A 12996-nucleotide genomic window follows, 5' to 3' on the forward strand; every position below is an offset into this window, starting at 1 on the left:
CAGACTGCAAGGTGAGGACAGGGTTTGACCTAGACCCAGGAAAGTGTCACTGACTTAGCTGGGAAATGGCTGGAGGGCAAATTATGATGCAGTAGAAATGTTACAGAAGTTGCCTGTTGGGGGAGGAAGAGAAGCTGCCTAGTTTCAGGGTTGGAGAAAGAGAGAGGAACCTTATCTTTGGGTATTAGGTGTCAGGGGGTCGGTGGTGGGGGGGTGCGGGAGGGGGGGCGTTAAATGTTGGAGATGTGGGGTATAAAGTGTAAGCTGCTTAGTGGGGTGGGAGAGAGAGCAACTGCCTTACTTTCGTTTAGTATTTTCTGCAGAAAGACTGGAGAGTATCTGAAAGGCAATAGAGGGTCTGCTAAGAGGAGAACATGTTTTTACACTCATAACGAAAAAGTACTCAGCTAGCTGGGAACAGAAAAACCAAGGGAATGCATTCCTTCCAAATGTGAAGTCTCTACACTAAAGCTGCAGGAGATCAGGAAGTATTATATGGGGGAAAATTCTACTGGGTACAGTAGAATTGAATGTGTATCAGTTGTATTATTTAATATTGAACAACTTATTTAATGAAGGTTTGTATCTGTGGTACTGTATAACAGTGTCTTAAGTACAATTAACGACTTGAAATGTAGTGACTGTGTTAATGACAAACCTACATCTGTGTAGAAAGCCTGTTTGGATTGATGGCTTTTTGTGTGTAGAAGTGTACATCTCTTTGCTTTCGAATCATTTGTTGCAAGCTTATGTTCATTATCTTTTGTTTATTTAATTTCTGAGACGTGGCAGTATTTGGTGTTTTAGTTTTGTGTTGTGGATTTACCTTTGAATTATCAGAATCTTGTTCAAACATTCAACTTGTAAAGAGGATCATTAAGGAGGAATGTAAGGTGGAGAGTTGGAGATGGACAGGGATGATATCCTAAGCTTTGGCAGAAGCAGCTGAAAACACATCACCAGTTTTTGAGCTGCTAAAATTGGGTGTGCACAGGAGGCCAGAATTAAAACATTCTGCCAATCTTAGATGGATGTGAAGCTGGAGTAGATTATAGAAATGGGAGGGCAAACACATGGAACAACTTGAAAACAGGAATGAAAATTTTATAATCAAGATGCTTTACTGGGAGCCACTGTTGGTTAGCAAGCAAAGGAGTTTTAGGAGAATGTGAATTGCTACAAATTAAGGGTTCAGGATGGCATCCTGTTTACAGAAAGTGGAATATAGGAGACCAGCCAGGCATTCATTTGGAATAGTTACATCAAGAAGGGTAACAAAGCTAGAAATTAGGATTTCAACAGCTGAAGAAGTCAAGGGCAAAGTTAGGTAACGTTACAGAAGTGAAAGTAGGTAATCTTAGTAATAGCATGAGTATGATTCAGAAGCTTATTTCAAGATCAAATGTGACACTGGGTTTGTGAACAGACTGGAATAAACTCTCACTGTTGGAAGAGAGATGGAATTGGCAGCTAGAAATGAACTTTAGAACTGGCAATAAAATAATTTATTAATTGTTGAGTTGAGCGAAATGATGGTGAGATAGAGGTGTGTGTCATTGGAATGTATTTCGCACAGGAAATTGGATTGTCAGGAGTTTCATGGGGATTAAATTAAGAGACCAGGAGATGGACCCCATGAATAAGTTGAGCTCAGAAGGGTATGAGGGGTGATAGAAAAAAAAACTAGAGAAAACCAGAAGTTCAGGACTAGGGCAGCAGGGGAAATTTGAAGGAACTTTGAAGGTAGGTTCGTGGAAAGGAGATGTACAGCAGAGAAACACGTATGGATTGTCTTCTTCTTGAGTAGTGAATTGCTCTTGCAGTATTTAACTGTCAAAAAAAAAGTGTACCTGCAGAACATTTCAAGAGAAACATGGCAAAGTGATGGTGAGTTACATTGGTTTCTCAGGCAAACTCTAGTAGCACCTCATCCTGACCTGTGGCTAAACTTTCTGGATTTAGGTGAATTGTGTTTATCTGTAGAGAATGGGAGGGATAAAATGCATGTTCTACAACAGCCAAATGTAAGATAATTTGGATTTTCATGGTTGACCTCAAAAAAAAATATTTTTGAAGAAAAATGTTTTGCTTGTGCTTCAATATCAGTATTTAGAGACTCCAGTTCATGGAGATGTCTGCAGTTGTATAGAGTTACGTGTATTTTTAAGCAAGCTTTTAAAAATGATTATAGTGGTGTCATGAGTCTCGGGAAGTTATTTTGCTAAGAAAGTTCTAACCTTTGTGGTAGTGTGACTGCTTGCCATTGCAGAAAGAAATGTGGGTGAGCTACAAGGAAATAGAAATAAAACATGCAAGGTAAATTTAGTTCTGTGTCACCTGTTAATCTAATTTATAAGAATTGTTAAGTTGGCAGTTGAGAATTGGGACTGGTGGTTAAGTGGTTTAGTCACATGGTCCTTTGATCAGACGCTGTGGGCACTAAATGTATCTTATCGTGCCAAGCCATCTGCTGTCCTTGTCCATGAATTTCATTTGTCAGGGATGTGGTAGCAAGTTTTCTCCTAGTTTTACAGATTATCAATACATTTGCTTCAGCTTAAGCTAGTTCTCATTTAGAACACCTGCACAAAGCTAACATTGTGGCTGTCTTCACCACCATCTGAAAAGGAAATGCAATAAACACATTAGTATAGATTGCCCTTCTGCAAGTAATGCTTTTTACTTGAAAATTATGATACCTCACCATTAATAACGTGCATCTGTTTTTCATTGTTGTAGGCTCCTGTTTGCAGTTGGAGCAGTGTAATGATTTATATTTCAGGCTGAATGTGTGCACCAAAAGCCTAATTATTTATGTGGGAGTTCATATGTTGTACTGGCCTTTTGAGTTAATCCAGAGGTTTGACTTTTTTTAAAATTCTTTCATGTGATGTGGTTAGGTATTATTAGCTACATATTCCAAATTGCCTTTGCCTTTGTTTTGGGGGTGGGGGAAAAAGTTAGCAGTTTACCTGATGCAGGTAAACCCACAGTATGGTTAGGAAGGGAGTTCCCGGATAATAATCCTGTGACAGTGAACGAAAAGAAATATTGTTCCAATACAGGATGGTGTGCGATTCAGAGGGGATCTTGCAGTTGATGGTGTTCCTATTCATCTGCTACCCTGTCTTTCTAAGTCATTGCAAGTGTGTGTTTAGAAGATGCTGTCAAAGGAGACTTGGTGAGTTGCTGCAATGCATCTGGTATATGATGTACGATCTGCTGTTGTGTGTCATTGGTGGAATGAATGTTTAAGGTGTCGAATGGGGTGGCAAGTCGTGTGTTGCTTTTGTCTGAATGAAGTCAAGTTACTGGAGTTGCTCCACTTGTGTGTATTCTGTCACATTTGCTGCCTTGACCTTTGTAGATAGTGCACCAGCTTTAAAGTGTCATGAGTTGATTTTTTTTGCTTCAGTTCCCAGCTTTAAATTATTGTTGCAGCTACAGTATTTTTATGGCTGTCCACTTCAGTTTCTGGTCAATGGTAACCCACAAGAATTTTGTAATAGCAAAATTAGTGAGGTGGCATGGTGGCACCGTGGTTAGCACTGCTACCTCACGGTGCCAGGGACCCGGGTTCGACTCCAGCCTCAGGCGACTGTCTGTGTGGAGTTTGCACGTTCTCCCTGTGTCTGCGTGGGTTTCCTCCGGGTGCTCCGGTTTCCTCCCACAGTTCAGAGGTGTGTATTTAGGTGGATTGGTCATGCTAAATTGCCCATAGTGTTCAGGGAGGTATAGATTAGTTGGGTTTTGAGGTTGGTTGGCTTGCTGAGGTGGTTTGTTGTTCCGCAGACATTTCGTTACCATGCTTGGTAACATACTCAGTGCAATCTCTGAAGCGTCGGTGTGTTTTTCCACCTAGTTTTTAAACTCCGTGGTCCGTTGCGATGGATTGTCTCACTTCCGGGTTTCCTCCGTAGTGGAATGTATATGGGTTTGAGTTCAATGTGTTTATTAAACACATTTCATGGAGTGCTATGCTTCCAGGAATTCTCATGCTTGTCCTTGCCTAGCCTGTCCCAGGATCTTGGTGTTGTCCCAGTCAAAGTTGTGGTTCTCCTTGTCCATGTGGATTGAGATGAGTGAGTGTTGGTCATGTCTTTTTGTAGCCACTTGGTGTTCATGTACTCTTGTTGTTAGTTTCCTTCCTGTTTGCCGGATGTAGTGTTTCTCGCAGTCTCTGCAGGGAATCTGGTAGATGACAACAGTCCTGTCCATGGTGGGGAGTGAGTCTTTAGTTGTGGTGAGCACTTCCTGTAGGGTTGATTTACAGGATCCCCTGCAGAGACTGTGAGAAACACTACATGGGACGAACAGGAAGGAATCTAACAACAAGGTACGTGAATGCCATCTGGCTACAAAAAGACATGACCAACGCTCACTCATCTCAATCCACACGGACAAGGAGAACCAGGACTTTGACTGGGACAACATCAAGATCCTGGGATAGGGAGAGACAAGGACGAGAATTCTTGGAAGCATGGCACTCCACGAAGCATGCTATTAATAAACATATTGAACTCGACCCCATATACATTTCACTAGGGAGGAAACCCAGAAGTGAGGCAATCACCCCAGACCTTAAAAACCAGGTGGAAAAACACACCAACGCTTCATCAGAGGCTGCGCTGAGCATGTTACCAAGCACAGTAACGAAACGTCTCCGGAACAACAAACCAGCTTGGCCAGCCATCCAACCTCAACACCCACAACCCGCGCTACAGATCTACTCCAAAACATTAGGTGGGTTATAGGGGGATGGGTCTGGGTGGGATGCTTTGAGGTTCAGTGTGGACTTGTTGGACGAAGGGCCTGTTTCCACGCTATAGGGTTTCTTTGATTCTGGAATTCATGCCATTGAATATCTGGGCTGGGTAGTCAGACTCCTCCTTATTGGAGGTGAACATTACCTGGCATTTTTGGGGTAGCATAATTGTTACCTGTCACTTAATATGGACAAATTTGAATGTCACAGCATTTTGTCTACTGCTTTTGGTGTTGGAGGTCACAAACCACTTGACCCGTTATGTCTGTGCGGTTCTCAGATGAGCAGCTCACTTTGCTCCATTTTCCTTACTTGTCTCCATGATCCTGCGTATTGTCTCTTCTCAAATAACTGTCTCATTACTCCTAGAACGCGTGGCTTGAACCTGATCCCACCACAATCTCTGACAGAGCATTCTAAACCCTATTCTCTAGCTGTATGAAAAGGATTTTCCTCCTACTGTTTTGCTACTTCTAATAATTAAATCCATATCCTCTCTTCCTCAATCCTTTTCCAAGTGGAAATATTTTCTCCCTATTAGCTCTATCCAGACACCTCATTATTTTGAATGAATTGGATCTCCTCTTGGCCTTCCCTTTTCTAAGGGAAACAGACCCAGCTTTTTCAGTCAGTCCTCGTAACTAAAATGTGTCATTCCTGGAACCATTCTCATTAACCACCTACACTGTCTCTAATGCCTTCATGTCCTGCATAAAGTGCCGTGCCCAAAGCTGGATTCAAAACTCTGAATGAGGCCAAACTAGCCACTTGCAAAGTTTTTAATACATCTTCCTTAATATACTTTATGTCCCTGTTTTTTAAACAAAAATCTGGGATACTGAATCCTTTGTTGACTGTTCTTTCAACTGTCCTGTCATCTTCAATGACTTATACTTATTTACACCCATGTCCCCCTCTCCTGCATCTCCTCTAGAGTTGTACGCACTATATTATGTACCTATGCTCTTTCTAATAAAGTTTATTGCCACATACTACTTCATTTAACTTCATGTGCCACTATCTGTTACTCCACCAATTATTCTATTTTCTTTTGAAATCTTACACTAGCCTCCTCTCAATTTTTAATGCTTTGAAGTGGCAAGTTGTGTTGAATGTTAAGCAATCGTAAATGAACATCCCAAATCCCAACTTTAGGAAGGCATTAGTCAGAAATCTCTTCATTAGGTAGATTCAAAGAGTAATAATTGAATAAATGAATGCAACTAATGAGTAGCAGTTACCTCAAAAATGCTGTACTTAATGATAGATTATGATGGAAGTTTTATTTATTTATATTTTTGCTGCTTGTAGGCGTCACTGGCTAGGCTGGCATTTATTGCACTTCTCTAAATGCATTAAAGGGTGGTGGTGAGCTGCCTCCTTAAACCCACGGTGCTGTTAGGAAGGGAGCTCTGTGGTTTTGACCCAGTGACAATGAAGGTGGAGTTCTATGCAGCAAACTTTGTTTTAACTGGCGCTTCATGTACCGGCATTCTTGGTAAACAGGCAAAAATTCTATACCTCAAATATTACAAAGTTTACCATGTTATTCTGTCCACTTAGTGTTTTTTTAATATATTTACCTCAATGTAAATACACTTGTTCAATTGATTGGCCGCGTGAAATATCACCAGTTGATTCAATTGAGAGTCAATTTCTCCTCAAATACTGTGATATCCAAGTAGTCAGTTAAGGGTGCAAGTGAGAAGGCTCTCGAACGGTAAGTTTTATTTAAGGCAAAATTGCAATATTATTTAAGTGATTTATACTGGTAAATAAAGTGTAACAGTGAAGCGTATACTCCTTGCATTACATTTCTATGACTTAGAGTGTGCTTCGATATTGATTTATATGGGCCTCTTGATTATCTGGAATATTTGATCAATCAGCAAACTCCTGGTCCCCTGGGTATTGGATAATCAAAAGTTCACTGTAACTCCAAGACAGGATGTGGGGGTGGAAAGGAGGGAAATACTGGCAGGTAGTGTTTTTTTTCTTGCATTTCTGCCCTCATCCATCTGCTTGATATGTAGTATTTTCCATAGCTTAGAACATTGAAAGAATAATGAATTCAAATAAACGGTCATTTACTTTCTAGAAAGGTAGAGATGTGGGACATATTCTGCTCTTAACTTCCTTCATGAATGTAAAAGTCTATTGCATTCCTTATTAATTGATGATTGTCTTGATTTAACGTTATGAGAAAATCTCTACTGCAGCTATTTATCCAAAAGTTCAAGATTCTTTGAGGACTCAGTATCCTAAAGATCACTACATAAAAATCCTGACTCAAAGTCTGTCGCTAGTTTCTCACGTGAATGACGTCTTCCTGTTTTTTTTTTCATTTTGCCCCTGCTATTTAATAGCTAAAATATCAACAGGAACTCTTGTTTATGCTAGGCCAACATGATGGACCTCTCCCTCGCCAACATGCAGGATTACTCCCAGAATCTCTTATTTGGGCATACATTGTCCAACTGAGCTCAGCATTGCGTACCATTCATACAGCAGGACTGGCCTGTCGTGTCATGGATCCAACCAAGATTATTATAACTGGTAAAACCAGGTAAAACTCTGCAATGAGAGACCTTATTCTAGAACCGTCTTTTGTTTAAAATTTGAATATTTTTGCAAATGTTTAGATCTTCTTAAATAATTTCTTCATTAACCAACAAATATTGATGTGAGATAACAAGGTGTAGAGCTGGATGAATGTTGACATGCCTTTTATTTATTGACTTGCAAATCATTCTATTTGTATTCTTTGTATACATTGCTTAATAAATGTGAGAAAATAAATAAAGTAGTGTTTTGTAGAATTCCTCCAACTTGTAAGTTTACATTGAATTTCAATTAAATTTTAAAAATTCAAAATTGTGAGGGACCTCATAAGATGTCAAATTCTGTTCGCCTGTTATTTATATTTGCACCAATTTTAACACAGGCAATTTCAGACAGTATCATTATTAAACTTAGAAAAGTCACCGTAATAGAACCCCTCTGGACCTTCGCTCATTTGAACTACATAGCACATACTTGCGTATAAGCATTTAGTACTGGATCTTTATCCTCATTCTCTATAAAGACTGTCTTGTCTTCATTTAGTACTTTTTGTTTTAGATTGTGTTATACACATTGATTCATTTTTCTTCCTATTTTGTTTAGACTGTTATGTTTTGGAACTATATATCAAATTTTCCCCCACGCCATGTCAGTGACTTGATTGACTATACTTTATTCTTCAATAGGTTCGTTATTTAAATCAACAAAATGTTAGCATTCATGGTGTTCTGTTTTTCAACAATTTTTTTTGTTTGAGTCCAGTTTACAAACAGAAGGAACTTGAATATTACAAGAAATAAGGAACATATTGAGTTGAAAGATGAGTCTAACACTGAAAAGTTGCATAATGAAAATGTTTCTGCATTCATTTTGTTTTTGCAAGGTTACGTGTCAATTGTGTTGGAATTTTTGATGTCTTAACATTTGACAGTAGTCAAAATAATCCACTGGGAATGATGCCTCAGTATCAGGTGAGTACAATTTTTTAAAATTTGAATCCAAGCTTTATTTATTATGCTTCATCCTAATTCAGTCGTTATCTATGACCGTATAATTTTCCAACTGAAACAAATGTTTTGAAAATTGTTCCCGAACTCCATTTGTAATATTCTCAATCTCTGCAGAATATAATCTCAGTAAACTGAAAGTTTAACCACAGGTAATGCAAAATCAAATTTTACACAATTCATTAGAGTTGGCTCTACCACAGCAAATTTTAAAATATCTGTTTTGTATGCCAAAAATATCACCTTCAAGGAGGAATTGGGAGTAGGGGATCGCATTCTTGCAGGAGGGTGGGTAAAGGGAGGTGTAGTCCAGGTAGCTGTGGGAGTCAATGGGTTTGAAATAGATTTTGGTGCTAAAGCAGTTACCGGAGGTGGAGACAGAGAGGTCCAGGAAGGAGAGGGGGTTTTTCGGAGATGGTCTAGGTAAATTTGAGGTTGTTATTAAAGTTGATGAACAGTTCATACTGGATAAGATCTGGCTCCTATTCTGCATTCCTAATCACTAATGTCTTTCAGGGAAGGAAATCTTCAATCCTCACCTGGTTTGATTTATATGTGACTCTAGACCTGCATTAATATACTTGATTCTCAGTTACCCTCTGGGGCAATGATTGTGAGGACATCAGAGATTTAATTTTTGTCCCCAAGATCAAGCCAATCCTTTTCGTGTCAGACCTCTCCACAATCACCCGACCATTATTGTTTCAAAATGTTGGCACTTCAGTTTTTCTGACTAATTTCCCCTTCTTTGCAACCTTTTAACTGGTCTCTTTGATGCTGAGTTCTTGTTTCCAGATCCCTTGCCTACACAACTAACCATCGAACTAACGTTCCTGACTTTCATTTTAGCGCAGAAATTATTGCATCTTGCCACTTCAGATCTGCAGCAGTACTCTGTTACTTCAACTGTCTGTCTTCTGTAGCCACTGTCACATTTGTAACCTCCATTCACCCCTGCCCCTTGGTTCCTTGATTTAAGAATTGTTTCCCAACCCTTCCATTTCATCAGAAACTCACTATATAAATTGCCACAGTAGATTCTGTCGATGACACAGCACTGATAATATGGCATTGATTGGGGTACACCCATTTCTCTACCCCTTCCTCACTTTATCACTTTTGTTTCTAAGGCAATTAATACTCAATTTGCAATGTCTTCCACTTCTGTTTTGTTGTTTGTTTGCATACAATGACTCTTGCTTGCTTCCATTCCTCTTCCTCTTGTATGAAGTCATTGTATTTCCATATCAACCCCCAAACCATGATTGAAGTACCAGAGCCACTTTGTGACATCAATCTTAAATTTGATGTTAACTATTCATCTCTGCCTTGAGACCCACTATTCTAGTGCTCTCTTTGCTGCTTTCCTGGAGTTCTAATCTGTTTAAAAGCAGCTGTTGCAGTTAGTATCACTCATCTATTAGTTCTGTTTGCTTCAGCATATACTGTCTTCCTCCAAAGCTTTATTTTACTGTCCTTCTATAGTTTCCTCATCATCATAGATAACAAGGTGTAGAGCTGGATGAACACAGCAGGCCAAACAGCATCAGAGGAGCAGGAAAGCTGACATTTCAGGTCGAGACCCTTCATTGGGGGGAAAATAATATATTTTCTGAAGAAGGGTCTAGGCCCGAAACGTCAGCTTTCCTGCTCCTCTGTTGCTTGGCCTGCTGTGTTCAACCAGCTCTACACCTTGTTATCGCAGATTCTCTTGCATCGGCAGTTCCTACTATCTCTTTCCTCATCATCATCTTTGTTTTGCTTCCTTGACCTTTAAACTTCTGACACTCTGCATATTTTATACTATCAATGGTAGATGTTATGGCTACCTAGACCCTCCTCTGTCAGATTCTCCACTGGTACTGATATGCCTTTTTTGCATTTAAAAAAAAAATGATGTTTGACCCCCAACCTCCACGTTTCTGTTCCTCTTCCTGCTTTATTGTAAAGTCCGTTAGGTTTTTTTGGTAATGACGCCTTTTCTGTTTGAATAAAAATGCAGACGCAGCTAGAGATGTTCCCATAAACATTAGGTTGTAGGGGGACCTTTTAGTGAATTTTATTAGTTAGTTGGGAAGGTTGTCTGATTACCTTTGGAAATTTTAGAATTTTATAGGATTTGAAACCTAGAAACACATGGCAGGGCACGTAGATAATATGGTTAAGGAAGTGCATAGATACTTACCTTTATTAGCCAAAACACAGAGCATGAGAGCAAGGTGGCTATACTGGAACTAAACAAAACGCTGTTAGGTCAGATTTCTACTTTATTGGGGGATGGGATTCTGAAAGTAGTTCAGAGTGGCAAAGAAGCCAAGGTGGAATTAAAAGTTAACATGTGAATAAGTGAGCCTGGAAGGCAGAGGAAGCATAGGCTAGGAAAAAAAAAGTGAGTTTAGCCAAACTACATAGAATACATTTTAATGCCAGAAGTCTGAAGAATAAGGTAGGTGAACTAAAAGTACAAGAGTAAGTTATCACAGCTGTGACTGAGACTTGGCTGAAAGATGGACAGGATTGACAGCTCAGTATTCCTAGTTGTAGAGTGTGCCCACCGAGACATGGAATAAAAGAGGTGGGGGATGGAGGTGTGCTTGGGTTGCAATGTTGATTAAGGAATTGAATACAGAAGTGAAGAAGGTGATAACATGGAAGGATCATTAATGAGTCAATTTGGTTTGAAGAGAAAAACCCAACAGTGCCAAACACGCTATTAGTTGTGTACAATAAGCTCCCAAACATTAAGGGAAAGATAGAGGATCAGATATGTTCTCCTATTTCAGAGACATGTAAGAGTAATAAAACAGTAAAGGAATTTAACAACATAAGTATTAATTGAGATGATTTTAGTGTGCAAGGAGGGAGGGGGCAAAACACTTGAAGCCAGGATTAAAATTTTAGCCAAATTAAAAACAATGAACTGTGGTTGCTACAAATCAGAAATGAAAGCAGAATTTTGCTGGAAAAGTTCAGCAGGTCTGGCAACATCTCTGGAAAGAAATTAAAGTTACCTTTTCGGATCAAGTGACCCTTCCTTGGTTCAGAGGAAAGGTCACTCAGCCTAAAACTGATTTTGCTCCACAGATGCTACCAGACCCGCTGAGCTTTTCCAGCAATATAAATTTTTTTACCTGTTGTGTAGAAAGCCCAATAAAAAGAGGACTCTAGGATATGGCCTTGAGTAGTCATAAAAAGCACTTGGTTAGTTGAAAGATGTAGAGCACTTTGTAGGTGATGACTATCCCTCAATTATATTGAAGATACTTATGAAAAAGAATGTGACAGGCAAGAATGGAAGTTCTAAATTCCAAAAGGCTAATTTTACTAAAATAGGATACAATTTGGCTCAAGAGCAGATACTTGAAGATAAAGAGGTAACAAGGTGTAGAGCTGGATGAACACAGCAGGCCAAGCATTTTCATTTTCATTTTTTTGAAGAAGGGTCGGTACCAGAACGTCTGCTTTCTTGCTCCTCTGCTCCTTGGCCTGCTGTGTTTATCCAGCTCTACACCTTGTTTCAGATTCTCCAGCCTTGGCAGTTCCTACTATCTCTATACTTGAAGATAAAACTGTGTCATAGTGGGAAGAGGTACTTAAGAACGAAATAATGAGACCACACAGCAGATATGTTTCCATGAAGATAAAAGTTTGGGAGCAACATCTGAGAATCCTGGACATCAAAGAAATTAAAAATTAGAGTGAAAGGAAATAGAGAAACTTATGGCAGATTATGAGGTATAAATACGGCAGAGATCCTAAAGCGTACATGAAGTGCAGGATGTAACTTTAAAAGGATATTGGAAGAGCCAAGAGAGTGCCAAATAAAAGCAAACAACTTTCTTTTGTTTGAGAAGTATCTAAAGAGCAATGAGAAACAAAGGGTATTTAAAAAGGGTTCGAAAAACAAGGATCAGATATAGAGGGGCAGACGTGGACGACGAGAAGCAGGATAAGAAACACAGGTGGACAAAACAGTGGCAAATGGAATTCAACCTGGGAGAGACTTCTGGGAAACTTGTGGAAGGCTACTAAGCCAAGGGATTATGCCATGAATGGTAGTACCCTAGAAAGTTCTGAAGTTGGTGTGCATATCCACAGTTGCTTCAAGGTGTCAGGGCACGTAGATAAGATGTTTAAGGAAGTGCATAGATACTTATCTTTATTAGCCAAAACACAGAGCCTGAGAGCAAGGTGGCTATGCTGGAGCTGAACAAAACGCTGTTTCGGTCAAAATTGGTGTACTGCATGCAATTCTGGTACCACGTGCAGGACAGATGTGGTTGTATACAGAAGGTGTAGAAGAGATGTGTTAGAATGCCATTTCAACTAGAGGGTATGAACTATGAGGGAAGATTGGATAGATTGGAGTTACTTTCCTTGGAGCAGTGAAGGTTGAGAGGGGACCTGATAGACCTGTTTAAGTTTATAAGTACATAGTTAGGGTGAATAGGAGGCACTTGTTCCCATTAGTAGAGGGGTGAGTCATCAGATACCATAGATTTAGAGAGTAGAGAAAGTCTGGATCTCTGCCTGAAAGAGCGGTTAAGTCACAGCTTTCAAAACATTTAAGCAGCTTTTAGATACTCACTTGTATTGCAACTGGAAAATGGTTTTAATGTAGTCGGGTCTTCAGTGACTGACGCCGAGGTGTTGGCTGAATGG

The 12996-nt window shown here is 39.6% G+C and overlaps 1 protein-coding gene across 2 annotated transcripts in view; it reads left to right on the forward strand.

The window, feature by feature from the left end:
* The window catches only part of pan3 (poly(A) specific ribonuclease subunit PAN3), a 153791-nt gene that overhangs the window by 106886 nt on the left and 33909 nt on the right, over positions 1–12996 (forward strand). For both annotated transcript variants that reach the window (XM_048533537.2, XM_048533538.2), the window contains exons 12-13: positions 7166–7331; positions 8211–8298. In XM_048533537.2, the coding sequence (XP_048389494.2) occupies positions 7166–7331; positions 8211–8298 (254 nt within the window). The remainder of the gene's footprint in view (positions 1–7165; positions 7332–8210; positions 8299–12996) is intronic.

The sequence above is a fragment of the Stegostoma tigrinum genome, chromosome 6, assembly GCF_030684315.1.
Source record: "Stegostoma tigrinum isolate sSteTig4 chromosome 6, sSteTig4.hap1, whole genome shotgun sequence".
Classification (NCBI taxonomy): domain Eukaryota; kingdom Metazoa; phylum Chordata; class Chondrichthyes; order Orectolobiformes; family Stegostomatidae; genus Stegostoma; species Stegostoma tigrinum.